This window comes from Chelmon rostratus, chromosome 6 (genome assembly GCF_017976325.1).
Source record: "Chelmon rostratus isolate fCheRos1 chromosome 6, fCheRos1.pri, whole genome shotgun sequence".
Taxonomy (NCBI): Eukaryota; Metazoa; Chordata; class Actinopteri; order Chaetodontiformes; family Chaetodontidae; genus Chelmon; species Chelmon rostratus.
The window spans coordinates 25,408,739-25,424,701 of NC_055663.1; the positions used below are offsets into that span (position 1 = coordinate 25,408,739).

General features: G+C 43.2%; 2 protein-coding genes across 2 annotated transcripts in view; one reads left to right on the forward strand and one right to left on the reverse strand.

Annotated features, from left to right (window-relative positions):
* LOC121607580 (voltage-dependent calcium channel subunit alpha-2/delta-4-like) overlaps positions 1-15,963 on the reverse strand; it is a 59,291-nt gene that overhangs the window by 26,316 nt on the left and 17,012 nt on the right. Inside the window, exons 12-27 of the mRNA XM_041938461.1 lie at positions 15,039-15,117; positions 14,782-14,915; positions 14,520-14,537; positions 13,548-13,625; positions 12,967-13,047; positions 12,800-12,874; positions 12,493-12,579; positions 12,040-12,111; positions 10,642-10,703; positions 9,816-9,883; positions 9,367-9,412; positions 8,831-8,928; positions 8,573-8,663; positions 7,778-7,870; positions 7,357-7,478; positions 7,209-7,277 (exon numbers count right to left, since the gene is read on the reverse strand). Coding sequence (XP_041794395.1) covers positions 7,209-7,277; positions 7,357-7,478; positions 7,778-7,870; positions 8,573-8,663; positions 8,831-8,928; positions 9,367-9,412; positions 9,816-9,883; positions 10,642-10,703; positions 12,040-12,111; positions 12,493-12,579; positions 12,800-12,874; positions 12,967-13,047; positions 13,548-13,625; positions 14,520-14,537; positions 14,782-14,915; positions 15,039-15,117 — 1,273 coding nt within the window. The remainder of the gene's footprint in view (positions 1-7,208; positions 7,278-7,356; positions 7,479-7,777; positions 7,871-8,572; positions 8,664-8,830; positions 8,929-9,366; positions 9,413-9,815; positions 9,884-10,641; positions 10,704-12,039; positions 12,112-12,492; positions 12,580-12,799; positions 12,875-12,966; positions 13,048-13,547; positions 13,626-14,519; positions 14,538-14,781; positions 14,916-15,038; positions 15,118-15,963) is intronic.
* LOC121607578 (leucine-rich repeat and transmembrane domain-containing protein 2-like) lies at positions 3,044-5,116 on the forward strand. The gene is made up of 3 exons (XM_041938460.1): positions 3,044-3,089; positions 3,629-4,312; positions 4,635-5,116. Exons 1-3 carry the CDS (start codon positions 3,044-3,046, stop codon positions 5,114-5,116), a joined length of 1,212 nt encoding a protein of 403 aa, XP_041794394.1.

Sequence of the window (15,963 nt, forward strand, 5' to 3'; positions counted from 1 at the left end):
CAGCTGTCATCCGACGTCTGATCGGAGTTACTGTGGTTTCTTTCATTGCATGTTGGTATATTAACCTACATAATATAACCGAGGCTGGACCTGATTATGTAACCAGCCAACACGTCCTCATACGTTAAACACAAGAAAGTTTGGCCTGAAACAGCATCTGAAACTGTCTGAAACAGTTTTGCTGTGATTGTACGTGTTTGCAGCTCTGACTGATCTTCTTCTTTATGTCTCTATGCTTTGGGACAGTTTGTCTCTGAAACTTTGCAATCAAGTAAAACCATTTTCAGCTCTTCTGCTTTCCACTCATCTCATCTTCACTGCTGATGTTCAGGTTGCAAAATTTGCTTTGATTCAGTCCGGGCAGACTCCCGGTAAAGATTCTAAGAAGATTGCCTCTGTGGTTAAAAGAGAAAGTTGTAGGCACTGATTAGAAAATGGCTATACAGTGAGGATGAACCTGGGCTAAACTTGGTTGGAAAGTGAAAGCTACTTTAGCTGTCTACATTATACTGAATATAACTTAATTTAATACGACACACAACCAACCTATCCAATCACACACTCGCACATAGACACAAATAGCATCTTTAAAAGGGTCCAAAATTAAAATATTTCTGTGAAGAGACACATAAATGGTGTGCAGATCTGCACAGAGAAAGGTGTTGTGGGTAACTACTGTAGTTAGCAGAGGCTCGAGGAGAAGCCTGACACTCGTACCAACCGAGTCTCAACAACACTGGTCCAGCACATCAAACGAGCTGATTTGTTGATCCTTGGAAATGGATGTATTAGAATTATATGTGAACTCCACAGGTCCAAAAGAAAACAGCCACACAAACCTCCCTGAGCGACGCCAGCGCATGTTTAAGCCGTTATTTGGCAACGATGATGAGGAGGTTTGCAGGCAGGAGATTGATGCAAACTGCCTTTCACATCCGTGGTCCACATTTGCATGACCACTCATCATCCTGCACATTTGCATGACTGCAAGAGGTCACGTCAGGAAATATAAATGTAGGTCGTTAAAAGCTTTTAAACATCCGTTGCTGTCATTTCTCTGGTGATAAAAGTCTAGACCTGCAGACAACCTGAGCATCAGCACTTAGTCCACATCATCCTACATCCATCATGCATTTGTAGACGATCTGCTTGTGACTGGGAGGGAACTAAGGCTCCAGTTCTGTTTGGTCTCTTGATATGAAGTGACGTCAAATATTCCATGTCACATTTGTGTCACGTTTGCCTCCTCGCGTGTCTCCTCCCATTATTGCTCGTCTACCTGCACTGTAATTCCTCCTGTTTTGTAATGTCAGTAGTGGCTTGAAGGCACCTTCCTGCGTCACGCAGACCCCAGCAGAGTGACTCGTATCTTTGTGCCAACGTAACAAAAGAGGGACCTGCAACAAAAGAAAGACCTTGAGGCAGCGTTTCTCTGGCTCATCATAGCAGCTACAGATGGATGATGGAGTGACAGCACTTTTCTTTTCCTCTACAGCTTTATCTCTCTCGCACACTTCCTCCCCTGCATATCCGAGTTCCCGAAATTGGCCCCGATATCAGGAGGAAAATGAGTGAATTAAAAGCGAACAAATCATCAAAAAAAATCCAAGCATTTTTCTTGATTGTATGTGTGAAACAATGCTGACGCTGTACTGTTTCTGCAGCGTACAGGAATTGTTAGTGGGCGTTGAGAAGACAGAAGTTGGCATTGACTTTTCCTCCGGTGTTGGTGTTGCTGGATGAAAACACAGAGGATTATTTCACTTCATCATGAAGCTCCTTGTGTGTTCACTGAGCGAGCGAGAGGCAGAGAATGAAAAGGATTGAGGACAAGCGACATGCTGTGAATTACAGCACAACTCCGGCCTGCAATGCCAATATACTGTGAATCGGCTCTACCAGAGACTAAGCTGTTGATGTTTTTTAATCAGTGCACATGAAATATTCCACTTAATCTTGTATATTGAGTTACACTCTTCATGGTGGCTGAGAGGTTTGAGAAACAGGTTCACGTGAAGAAAATCCTCAGTTTAAATCCTCGGACCAGATGTGAAGTGCGAAGCGTGAAGGAGTAGATTTTTTCCTTCGCTAACAACGAGATGAATGAAAATCAAGGCTGAAAGAGAGCAAAGTAAATCTAAACAAAGCTCACAAAGGATTATCCTTCACAGTACAGTAGCGAAGGAAGGAAGCAAAGCTTTATTTAAAACACATGGTTACAAAGTGCTTCACACACAGGACTAGATAAAAATGAATTAACATTTAAAGTATGAATACAATTTTAATGTAAAACAGAGCACGAGGACAGACAGACCAGGCAAAAGTGGAAGGAGTCATTTCAGCCGTCCAGGTTCATTTTCTCATTTCAGTGTTCGGGGCTGGCAGTTGAGCACTTCAGGGCTCGGACCAACGTGAAACTCTCCTGGTTTTAATAACCAGTGCAAACACAACTGTGTTAGAAAATAAAAAATATATTTGTTTTTCATAAGAAGTCAAATGTACAAGCCTGTGGAATCTCAGATCTTAAAATTCGGCAGCGTCTTTCCTCTGGCGAGCTGAAGCTGAAGATCACATTTTTTAGAAACTGGTAAAATGTTCGGGAGTTTAAATCAGTCCACTGTCAGATTCTGCACCTCTGACTCGTGTTTTTACTAAAGCTAAACGATAAATGAACGAGGCTGATATATTGGCCAGTGGTACCTTTTGCAGATATATCAGCGCTGATTAGTTGAAATGGATGAAATAAGCCAATACATATATCTAGCTGATTCTTTAAACTCTAAAATACTGAAATTGGCATCAGGTCTCAAAGATCTGCTTGGTTATAGTCTTCTGTGTTTATGTTCAGGAACACTGAGGATATAATTTAGAGGGAGGGAAATACCAGATGCGTTTTCACATCATAGCTCCACGTCTCCTGAAGTAATGTCTCCATTCTTTGTTTTCCAGGACGTTCTCCTCAGCTGAATGTTGGTATGAACCAGCAAAGAGCGAAGACAGCTGGGTGAGAGCTTAAATCTGCAGCAGAGTCCATGTGACAGACATGAAGAACCTGGACCAGTATGGACGAAGTCACCTGGAGAGTCTGGGTGAGTCTGGACAAATTCTTCACCTTGTAGAAAATTCACTGATGCGTCTGGTTGAGAGGTGGAACATATGGTGACACCCCACAGGTGTTGAGGTGTTGAAGTAGACCTTTTTCTGAAGGTTTAGCTCTGCTTTCCTTTATTTTCAGTTTAGTTGTTGGTGGTGCAGTGTCGTTGTGACTAATCTCTCAATAGAGTTTGTAGAAAAATCTCAGTGATCAAGATTTTTTGGGGAGATGTGAACTGTTGAAAATAGATATTCTAAGACAGAACACTCAAATTCCAGTTTTGTATCTTGTAACTTTTGTGTTTGAGTTCTGCCAAAGAATCAGAGGTTTGGTCACAAGAGACAAAAATCTACCAACTTCAAGGAAAAGCCACAGTCAGGCAAACAGAAGGGAGCTCAGGTTGATGGACCAGTGGCAGACGAACATTGGTCAGTGGTCAGGTGTCAGTGCCGGATGACGGTTGAATAAAAATGTGTACAGTGTTGAGTTCTGGCAGTAAATGATGTTGTCCTGTTTGTTTCTCACGTCTTGCAGTCCGTGCAGCCCTGTCCAGTCTGGTGTTGGTCCTACTGGAACTGCTGGGCTCGGTCCAAGGCTGTCCAGGTGTCTGCAGCTGCTACGGTAACACCACTGACTGCTCCGCTGTTGGCCTTCTCTCTCTGACACCCATCCTCGCACTTCTGGACCAGGACGCTCTCATCCTCCGCTTACCCCAGAATAACCTCTCCTCTTTGGGCACGACTGAGCTGTCCAACCTCAGCAGCCTAGAGCTCCTGGACCTTTCCCAGAACCACTTTTCCACCCTGCAGCCTGGAGCTTTCTCAGGTCTGGGCGGCCTGCATTGGCTCAACCTCTCTACTAACTACCTCGGGGTGCGTCTGGCAACCTCTGACCCCAACAACAGCACAGAGGTCCTCCAGGGCTTGAATGGAAGTCAAGGGGGCACTGGCCTTAGCAAGGATGTTTTCAAGGGGCTGTGGCGACTGCGAGGCCTTGACCTGTCCTCCAACGGCCTTCTGTGGCTGCCCAGGGGCTTGCTGGATGCGCTTCCGAGACTCGCTTGGCTTTCCCTGGCCAGCAACCGGCTGGTGGCTCTGGACAGAGTCACCTTTGAGCCCCTGGTGGGGCTACAGCAGCTCCAGCTGGCGGGGAATCCCTGGGAGTGTGACTGCAAGCTGAGGGACTTCAAGAACTGGATGGAGTGGTTGATTTACAGGGGTGAGCAGAGCTGTTAGCAGGACTCTCCAAATCTCAAACACTGGGAAGTTGATAGTTTTGGCAGTCGGCTTGCAGTGCTTTAAGACCTTTTTTAATCACTTTGTATTTTCAGTCTGTACTTCAAAAGCTGTCTAATCGAAGCAATTAATCTCCGCTCTGCAGGATGGATGTACGCTGAGCAAAGACATCTAAGAATATAATGACCTCCATCTCTCTCAATCCTCCCGTCTCTCCCTGTTTCTGTCCTCCCGCTTCCCTCTACCTCATCTTTCTCTCCCTGTTCTCCCCCCTCTTTTTTGTTTCCCCTCTGTCTGTTTTATAGATGGGCAGGTAGACGCGATGCAGTGCAGTCTCCCGGGGGATTTGAAGGGCAGGGACATCCGCAGCGTGCCAGCAGAGATGTTCAGCTACTGCCTGCAGAGTCCGACCAAGGAGGGTGCGTCAGGTTACGCCACCCGGCCTCCCTGCCCGCCCGGCCGGGTCAGCAGCACAGAGGAATGTGTTCGCCAGCGCTACAGACCCGTCAGTGTCCGCCGAGCACACGGCACGCAGATAGTTGCGGGCGTGATTTGTGGCACAGTGTGTGTCATGATGGTGGTTGCGGCGACTTACGGCTGCGTCTACGCCTCACTGATGGCGCGGTACCAGAGGGAGATGAAGAACCGCGGCCAGCCTCTGATGGCCGAGTCCGGAGCCGAGACAGACCAGGAGGACGGACAAATGTCATCTCCCACCTCGCCTGAAGAGACGCCGCCCAAAGAGACCTGCGGCATTGTGCACGGGTATCGAATCAGCAGCTTCTGACCCACTGATCATTACTGATTTTAGAGCCTTTCAGGACGCTCTGGCTGCTTCTGCTCCTCGGCTCTCATCATTGATGAGACAGCGTCTGGAGAGAGAAACCCTGCAGCTCTGTGATTGTGCTAAAAAATCTCTGGGCGGGGACTGATTGTGCAGCTAATGGACCGGACTAGATTCAGTGAAACTGGAATGCTGCAGCACTTCTTTTAATGTATGGATGCTCTGTGAATTGTTATTCCCTGCGCTGCATCTCTCAGCCAGCTTTTAAACTCCTCTGAAGCTGCTGTTTGGCACATCTGCACCTTGACTTCCCTTCATCTGTGTTTTGTTTCTTTTGAAGAAATATGAACCCCCCCCCTTTTTGTTCAAGCTCTCTGTCTTTGTATCTGAGCCCAACAAGCACAAGCTCCAAAAGTACAAATGTCTGTGAATCTGTGAAAAGTGACATTTTTCCTGTTGTTTTCTGCACAAACTCTCGTCTGTTTCTTGATCAGTTGTGTATATTTTATCTTTAAACACCCCCACTTTGAGAAGTAGTTCTTTGTACCTCTGTTAGGTGAATGCCTTGTTGAATTCCCTCCAAATAACAGACACTTTAAACCATGTCAGAGTCCTGCTGCTGTCAGGGAAATGCTGCTTTAAGCGTCATCACTGAGGTAAACTGCATTCAAACAATACTAGAGCTGTACTGCCACCTAGAGGGCAAGCTTTGAGCTACAACGGCTTTCAATCCAGCACAAACAAACTCTCAAGCTCTGTGACAAACATGCATTTACTCCCAGCATAGTAAAGTATGAGATATTGGCAGAAAATGTGTGAGGCTGTTAGCCCACATATACTGTAACCTCCATGTGTTTCCATTTATTTGTCCATATTGTCTGTGATAAGCACATGAAACATGAAATACAACTCAAGGACTGTTAATCATGCTGAAGATAATAAACTCTATATTTATCTAAAGTGGATTTTTTCTTCTACCTCAAAAACACCACAGAATGAGACAGCACAGTTCATGTGACGACAGATTTGGTCCTTGCCACAAATCCCAAACCAGATGATCCAACAGCAGCCACGAAACCACGTTCATGAAACCATAAAAAACAGGCAGACTCACAACAACATGATGAACGTCAGCAGCTCTCTGGACTTCCAGACATTCCAATCTATTGATCAGGTACGGGATATTTTTCAGAACAAACCAGATAAAACTGACAATGCCATCCATTCCTTTCCGTTCCTGTTTCAGGCCTTTTTTCATTCTATTCTTCTTATATCCTCAAACATCTTGACTGATTTGCCATCACAGTATCAACACACTGTACCTCTGAGGTTTCATGAGCAAACAAGATCATCATAGTTATTTGATAAACGCAGCATCTGCTGTGTGTAGGTAATCACTAACTGAGAGTCCTTCACCTCTGACACTACGATTGCCATTTAATGAACGTTTGTGAAAGGAAACATCTGCTGTAGCTTCTACTGACAGGCTGTTGAAGTGAAGCATTACAAAACACAAAATGTAACCTGGTCACAGATTCACACCTGAACTTTCTTCTACTGTTCGTCAGACTCAGGCTGCAGCTGATATTCCGGCTCTCCTGGAGCTGTACTCTGATTTGACGAATGTTTTGATGCTCATGTTGTTTAGATTGGCTTGTTTTTGACACCTTCTTTTAAATTGTATTTTTTGCTCAACAAAGATCACACAGTAGGGACGAATGGATTATCTAAATAAAACTGATGATGAGTTCATTTAAGTTTTTACTAAAATGCTCACTTGTCCATCCTGAGCTGATAAGTTTCCTGCTACAGGAGCTGCTGTAGCGACAGCGTTAGCTGCAGGTCTGCTGGTTCCTACTGAATCAGCCTCCTGCAGCGCAGTCCACTGTCACAACAATCACTTCTCAGGCCTTGTTATCTTCTATGTGTCTCCCAACAGTTTTACATAGAAGAAAACAGCAAATCAATAATAGAAGTTGCTAATAAACAGCCACAAGTTATCCGAGACGTCATCAGAGAAACTCCACTGCCCACTTTGAAAGATGTCACAGCTTGAATGAGTGTATTAAATGAGAGCTGCAGCAGAGGGACTCACCTCCAGCCATGGCCGTCTTTCCTCCAGACGACACCGTCGCTGCTGTCGTCGCTACGACGAACTTCACTCCTGTGGACAGAAGAGTTCACTCAGAATCAGCTGATTCCAGTTAAATAAAAGAAATCAACATTAAGGGCTGAAGATAGACCTTTGTCATTGACGGGGAAGTAGTAGAAGCTTCCAGGAGTGTTTTCCACGGCCAGGCGGTACCACAGAGGGAAGTGATCGATGGTGAACAGGTTGTCTTTATCAGCCGGAGTCAGAAACTTTCTGTCGGGCGGAAATTCAACTTTTACTTTGAAACCTTGTGCAGAAATTAGCTTGTGAATGAATTAATCCAGCCTGGAAAACTGCAGTACTTGATTAGTTGATTGGTGCACTATGATCAGTTCACGAAGCTCAGGTGAACACACCTGCTGTGAACTGTTTGTATTGATCAGCTGGACTGAATGAATGAACGGCAGGGACGCTCATGTTCGGCAGACGTGCTGCTTTTTGTCTTTGATGTTTCTGTTTCTTTTTGCTTCTTTTCTCTGTAAACTGTGATCACCGCCTGGTCTGAGTCTTACTTTGCCACTCTGGTCTCCACTCCTGCATATCTCATGATCCTCATCAGGCCGGCACGAGTACCGAGGAAGACCGTCTCAACCCCTGGCTCCACCCTGCATGCACACGCACACACACACACAAACACACATCATTTAATGATTTGACTGTATTTGTAATAATGTGGAGCTTTGGACTGTTGGTCGGACTAAACAAACACTGTGAAGGCGTCACTTTGGCCTCATCGTCACCACATTTCTCACTATTTTCACAATGTTTCCAAACCAAACGATTGATCGATTATTGGAGGAAATAATCAGCAGATTGATCCAGAATGAAAAGAATCATTAGTTGCAGTCTGATACAAAATAGAGTCAAATGAAGCTCAACCAGCTCCAACAGTAAAATCCTGCTTTGACATGAACGACTGAGTCACAATAATCTGATGAGACCAGATAGAACAGCAGAACAGTCAGAGGGACGTTTCACTGCACTCAGTACTTTGACTTTAATACCTGAAGTACATTTTCCTGATTATACTTAAATACCTTTGCTTCAGTAACTTTTTCAATGCAGGACTTTCACTCAAAACAGAGTATTCTTACAGTTTGGTATTAGTACTTTTATTTAAATAAAGAATCTGAATACTTCTTCAACCACTGGTCAGAAATAAAAATCTGCAGAATGATGCCTCAGAACTGTTTCTTGTATCTTTGATATAAAACTGATGTTTCGTGTCTTTTTGGGTGAACTGGCCCTTTAATGTTTCACATAATCATATGATAAAATGTAAATGTCACAAATATCTCAGGTCTCACCTGTCGTTCAGCATCAGGGCGTTCCAGTAGGCCTCTAGCGGAGCCGTTACCACGGCGTCAAACAGCGTCTGCTGCAGCAACACCTCGTCACCTAGGCAACAGAGAACTTCTTAAATAACGTGGTGTCCAAGACAGATTCTGATTTTGTCTTTTTCCAGAAACTGTTTCATCAACATATTATCAGCCATTAAAAAGGAGTTAACACAGACAGATGGAGGAGAAACTTTGTAGTTCATTATTTTAGTGTAACAGTCCTACACTCAAGGTCGGGCTCCTTCCCCAGCAGGTAGCGGATGGCAGCCTGAAGCTGAGAGTATTTTCGGTGGCCGGGGTCGATGTCCGTCTCACAGTAAGTCCTGAGGACGACAGGTTGATTAAAGCAGGATAAACAGCTACAGAAACCTGCCGACATGCTGCTGGGAGCTCAGCGTCTTCAGCTGATTCTAGATCTGACATACGAGAAGGTTTATGGAGAGAGAAAGACATTAATCATATAAATCCTGACTTTTACCTTATACATGAGGCTCTAATCCTCTTTCATTCCCTCACTTTGACTCTGATAACACATAAATGACTGATAGATCTGCTCTCGTTACGGACCAATCCCCACTCACCTTGTAATCTACGGTACAATAACAGCACATTATTTGTCATTTTCTGATCTACTGCACTCATTCTCTGTGCCGTCTCTGCACATATAAACTGATTAAAGGTCAAACTGCTGTATGGTGATGAAATCTACTGTCTGAATATAAAATGAATAATATAGAATATATAAGTTCATGTTTCCATACCACTCTGTGGCGATGCTGAGGTCTGGAGAGGTGAGATCATGCAGGCCTGCAGAGGGAGTACAAACACTTTAGGGAGTATTTCACCGCTGCATAAAGGAGGTCTTTTCATAAAACTGGACAGTCTATTTTAGAAATGGGTGCTACATGATGAGAGAAAACAGAAAAAAAGGGGCTTCAGTGTTCCCTTTTGTTCCAAAGGTAGAAAACCTACGACAGCCAGAATGCAGTTGGGTGGTGTTTGGTTTTGACCAGATCCAAACAATAATGGCCTGATGAGAAACGTTCTTATGTTACAGCTAAACAGCTAAACTGGAAACACGTCAGGTGAGAACAAAGCAGTGCAGCAACAGAATCTTTTATTCATCTTCAAACATGAGGGTATTCCTGGGAATCCCATATCCCAGATCTAAACCTGAGTCTGTGCTGCAGGGGATTGTGGGAAAACGTACCTTCCTCTACAGACACATTTCCCATGAACATCAGCCTTCCGTGACCCCTCGTCAGCACCATGCCGAAGCTGCAGAGACCCAGAGAAGAGACATGAGAGAGTGAAACATCTGACTGGACTACTTCTTTATACAGCATGCAGTGCAACATGCTGCCCTCTAGTGGTTAAACCACACAGATACAACTGGACAGAGAGATTGGTCAAATGCACTGTGGAGGGACGACGGTAGAGACCAGCGGATACTGTATTTTTGAGGCTGATGACACATATATATATATATATATATATATACACACACACACACACACACACACACACCATATATATCTTTTTAAACAAGATGTTAGCTGAGGGGAACATTTATACCACTTGTTACTAAACAAACCAAGCTGCATGTGATTTTACTGACACAAAAAATGATATAAAATACTTTACAGGTTGTTTTGCTGTTTGAATGCATCATGCTAATCTGCATCTTCAATTCTGCTTCACTTCAAAAGATGAGCGGCTCATATTTTACTGTCTACGAGAGACATATTCTTTTATCTTAGAATATGGACAGAAAACCTCAGAGTTACAGTTCTATGTTCTAGATTTGTACAAACCAAGAAACAAACCATCTGTGAGAAAATACAAAAACTCAGAAAGTAGTCAACTATGGATCTTTTTTGTGTCTATATTCTCTTTAGTCAGATGCTTAAAAGGACAGTTTGACAAAAATTGACTCAGTTCACTGAAACGAGGCACAGATGGAATACAAACATCCGTTTAGCTCCTTCAAAAGCACCTTTAAAGAATGTTTAAAAGGCTTGAAACAGCAGATTTACCTGAAAGGTGTCTCATCAATATTTGTGTAGAAGTAGTCATTGATGAGGTACAGAGGTCGTTTCTGTTGGAGAAGGAACCACGTTACAATCAGTCGGTCACTGTAGAACATTTTAATGGTTCGGTCACAAATCGTAGTTAATCAGACATCCAGGAAACAGCTGAAGCTGCTTTTTGTGTTTGTGTTCATTCAGTCTGATCAGGTGGATTTGATCTAACGTTACTGTGACTCATACAAGTTTGATCTTTAGATCTGGTGTCTACCAAAAAGCCTGCCTCACCTGTTAGCCTGAACTGGTAGCTCGCTGGCTAGCCGGCAGTTTAACCTAACAAGTGCTGATGGTAAAGATGATATGCAAATGCTAGCCTCTGGTAGCTACTTTAACTAGTGTGCAACATGTGACAGTGACAGCTAAACAGTTAGCTAACAGAGATCAGTGCTCATAACGTGTTCAGACAAACTGACATTTTAAAGGCTCAACTGACTGGTCACACAAACTGTTACCAATCAAATGAAGACCAATCAGGTATCAGGTTCTTCTTATTCCCAGAAATAAACAGCTGGCAATCAGCATTTACAAAGCATCACTGCCATCTACAAGACTGGAGGGAAACTACAGATCTGTCCTATTCCACACCGTACACTAAAAAGCAGGGGTCACCAACCCGGTGCCCGTGGGCACCAGGTCGCCCGCAGCATCCACATCAGTCGCCCGTAAGTCAGTTCTAAAAATAGCGCTAATCACAAATTAGCTCTGTCTAAAATTTTATTTAATTGTGTGAAACGAATACATAAAAACGTAAAAAAAATGTATATCATAAAAAAAGTTTAATATACGAACTCTGACGTAGTGGGGTGGGAGGTCAGTCTAGTGCGCATGACAAACCAGCTTTGCTGAGATGAGCTCGTGAGCGCTGCAAAGATGAGGAGACGAACGCGTTTTCTCCCCACAAAAACATGGCAGAAAAAAGGAAGAAAACTGATCATTTTCACAGTGAATGGGAGGAAGAGTTCTTTTTTACTAACGTGAAAGAAGTGTATTATCAAAGTGGTAGCCCTTTTCATTACTCAGTGCCCTTGAAGTAGCTCTTAGTTTCAAAAAGGTTGGTGACCCCTACTATAAAGTCTACATTATGAGCTCTTGTGCATTGGTGGACAGTAACAAAGTACTTTTACTCATGTTCTGTACTTGGAACAAACCAGGAACTTTAATGACATCACTTCCTGTGCGGTACAGGCGGAACGATGCAGATGCCTAACAGATACATGTGACTGGTGATGAAAACTCCAACGTTTATTTACAGTTATTCTTCTTTTTTAAACTCCAGGATTGTTACCATACCAACGTTATGTGAAAACCAAAACTGTGTGAGATAGATGGACTGATGGAGCGACTCACCCCTTTATCCACTGATGCTCTGATGTTCAGACTGATGCTGCCAGTCTCTCCCTTCACCATGGCTGTTCTCAGCTAGAGGATGTGACGAAATGAACAACTTTAATACAGAAGCGATAGTGGCTCTTAGAAGAATTATAAGAAAGGACTGCGACCTGTCCTCTGTTTGACTATTCCACCTCACAGCACAGACAACATCATTACTCTTTCGCTTCACCCTGTTAACAGGGTCAACGTCAGCCAGCATCAGCTCAGACCAGACAAAACAATTCTGACACGCTCGTCTTTCGATGTCTTTAAAAGTAGATTACAATATGTGGAAGGTTTCATTCCAACACTGTTCATTCACTTCTCCACATGCTAGTCGAGATTCATCTGCTGATACATGAAAAATCATTTATAAATCAAACCTCAGATAATGTGTGTGTGTGTGTGTGTGTGTGTGTGTGTGTTTACCTTCTCCTCTGTATCCTCCCACTCCACCTCAGACAGATCCACACTGTTGTAGTTTGGCTTCGGCTTCAGTTTCTTTCCATCTTTATACTGCAGGACAGAGGACACACTGTTACTGCGTGTGTGTGTGTGTGAGAGTAGTGAAATACTGTATAACTGTCCTTATAAATACTTAATACCGCTTCCCCTCAGTGTACCCTTCAGGACATCTGCACTGTAATAGTGCTTCTTTAAATAGAGAATTGGAAAATCAGAGCTGCTGCAGCTCTTGAGCTAAATATGTTTTCTGCAGCGATGAAACAGAACTCACCAGAGGTCGAAGGTCAGGGTGAGCCAGGATGTAACCGTTGTTGGTGATGAGGAAGGCGTAGCCGTGAGCTCCCAGCTGCGAGGAAGGAGCGCATGGAACATTTCAAGCTTTTACTGTGAAATCTGTCGTCTCACCTTTGGTTTGGTTTCCTACAGGCCTGAGCTCACCATGTATCTGGGCGCCAACTTCATCACCTCCATCAGCGGGATGTCGGAGCCAACCACACCCAGCAGGATCCCATGGGACAGCTGGAGAGACAGACATCAGAGTACTGCTTTACTACAGACAGCTCAGTGTAATTATTGTGATGTGAAGCCCAATTTAAAAGGTAAACTTCTACAGCTTTCTGCTCCTGTATGAATACAAAATGCTCTGTGTTTTTTGTTCTCTGCTTCTTTTTTTCAGAAATGACATTTTTTCCACAGCTGAGACATCAAAGAATAAAATGAGAGCAAAACATGAGACCAGAGACAAAAAGGAACGTGTCTGAAGCGTTTTTCATGTATGACTGTTGAAGATCGTTCAGAAACTGCAGCTCCAGAGAGAAATCCTCTCTGACTGCGTCACAGTTTACACAGCTTGTTAGCATGCTAACATGCATGTAAGCAGTCTGTATTATAGCATGCTAACTGTTAGTAAATCAGAGTGTTTGCTCTCTCAATTGGGTTCATGTGGCAGATTGTACACAGTGTACAAGTACACACTGTACTTCATTCGTAGAAGAACGAGCTTTTGAGCGGACACTGACCGTTTCCTTCTTCTTGCTGAAGACCGGCATGGCCACTGAGGTCATCAGCAGCAGACTCTGAGCTTTGGTGGTGAAGAGCTGAGACACAGTGAAACATCAGCACACTGTTGTTATTTTCATTAACACACTCCGTCAAACATAAGCGATGGATCACGGAAACGTTTTTTAAAGGTTGACGGACATTTGAAATGACGGCCAACAACATTACTCTCGACCAGGAGAACTGACCACATGTGCAAACATCACTCGGATTAAACAGAGCTAAGTGGGCAAAATAACGGGCCCAATTTACAACCTCATCCAGTCCAAAAACCAGGATCCTACAGTGGCCTTGTGAGGCTTCGAGGCAGATTTTGTCCTGGTGTTCTCGTTATTTTGATTATATTCCTTTAAATGTTCAATATAAAGCTTATTCTTTGTCTGTTCACATATTCTACTGTATATATAATGCACATCACATTATACATAATGCATATCTTTCTTATGTATAGAGATGAAATCTTATATTTATTGTGACACTATGTGCAGCCTGCCAGTTCTGAGGTTGAACTCCAGGTGGCACTGTAGTGCTGCTGCAGTACCCTGATGGTAAAAGTACAACAATCACTTCAGTCTAAACTGGTGGTTCTCAACGTGAGGCCCAGGACACTCATAGAGGTCCTGAAATAATTTGGAGTGAGTCAATAATATGTGTTAATTTGTGTCTGATAAAGTAAATGAAATGTGAAGAGAGAGTCGTTTGTACTGCCTCCATCATTCTTTATGATGTCTCCTTTTTAACTCTCAAATGAATGAAAGTAAAACCATGAGCAGAAACATTCATTTCAGTAATAAAAGCACGTATTTGAGGACTGTGAGGGAGTCTGAAGCCAAACGGGTTGAAAACCATCCTGTTCTACATGTTAACTCCTGCAGGAACTCTGTGAGTCCACACACGAAGAACAGACTGTTTAACTTCTTCTTCTTCTTTACCTCTTTGGTGTTGGGAAGCTGCCAGAGCAATGGAGGGAAAGGCCCAGAGGATCATGGGGGAATGAGCAAAAACACATGGAAGAAGCAGACAGACAGATGAAGGTGAAGTGAAGATGATGATGATGATGACCACTGTTTGTATGTGGACTTAAAGGAGAAGTTCAAAGGGTTTCATGACATCTGATACTTAATAATATAATATATAATTATAATAAATAATGAACTGCTCCTTTAGGCTCTCTGATTGGTCAGCTCGGCTCACCACAGTGTCCATGTAGGCCTCTGTCCAGATGATGTCATGATCGTGGTTGATGACCATTGGTCGGCTGAGCACGTGCAGGTACTCCATGACGTTCTCCTGCACATCGGCCAGTGTGGAGATGTGTGTGTAGTAACCTGAAAAAACACACAGAAACACACAGTATGTAACCCTAACCCTAACCCAGGTGAACACACACACACGCACACGCACGCACACACACACACACACACACACACACACACACGCACACGCCTGACCTTTGTTGTTGCAGGCGATCCACTTGGTGTTCTGGGCGAAGGTCATCTCTCTGCCGATCAGGTAGGTGAAGACTCGCACCTGAACAGAGAAACACACCTGTTGACACCTGTCTGTGTGTGCTGTGGTACGATTTGGCGATCTGCTATGGTTGAATGTTTTCTCCTGGCTTTAAATTGTTTTCCATATATTTTTTTTTGGGGGGGGGGCAAACAGGAAACTATGATTTCTTTCTTTCATAACTGCAGTTTGATTGAAAACTGACGATAACTGATCAGAAAATTGTGCATATTCTTGTCTTTGTTGCTTGACATCCTCCCTCAGGTGGATGTCAAGCAACTTTACAAACATCTAAATCCGCTCCTCTACCACTACAAGGTATTGTCATACTCTTTGCCATATTTTTATTATATTACTGCTGAGCAAAACACTTTTTCTATTTTCTCTTAAACTTACTGTACATAGGATACCTTATTATTAACTTTTTTTTTAATCTAAATTCTATTTGTTGTTGCCTATTTGCACAGTTACATTGTTCTTACTTGCACCTTCAAATGCAGCCCCCCCCTCCATTGTGTGTTCTGAAGAGCTTCTGTAACAGTAAATTTCTCCATTGTGAAATTAATGAAGTCTTATCTAGCTATCTAAATTACTGTTAGTTTTGTATCTTAGTGGCGAGCTGCCATTTTTGTGACACTCCTTCTTCTCTGTTTATGTTAGCATGGAGTAACTGCAGGTTTATTATTATTTCATGTTGTGAGTCAGTTTGTTATTATGGCCTGAACTCTCCCTTATGTTACATCTAAGCTTTTATATAACTGTTGTCTTTCGCTAAAGCCACTAATTATGACATCTTTATGTAATTTTGGTCTCTTTTTTTAAACTGCAACCAGATATACTCTGTTATTATTAAAGCTTTTTACAAGA

Bases quoted from the DNA above. Each gene is read 5' to 3' on its own strand.
- LOC121607578 (XM_041938460.1), top strand. From the start codon at position 3,044: ATGAAGAACCTGGACCAGTATGGACGAAGTCACCTGGAGAGTCTGG. The intron at 3,090-3,628 runs GTGAGTCTGGAC...CACGTCTTGCAG, and splicing joins AAGTCACCTGGAGAGTCTGG to TCCGTGCAGCCCTGTCCAGT. The intron at 4,313-4,634 runs GTGAGCAGAGCT...TCTGTTTTATAG, and splicing joins GGAGTGGTTGATTTACAGGG to ATGGGCAGGTAGACGCGATG.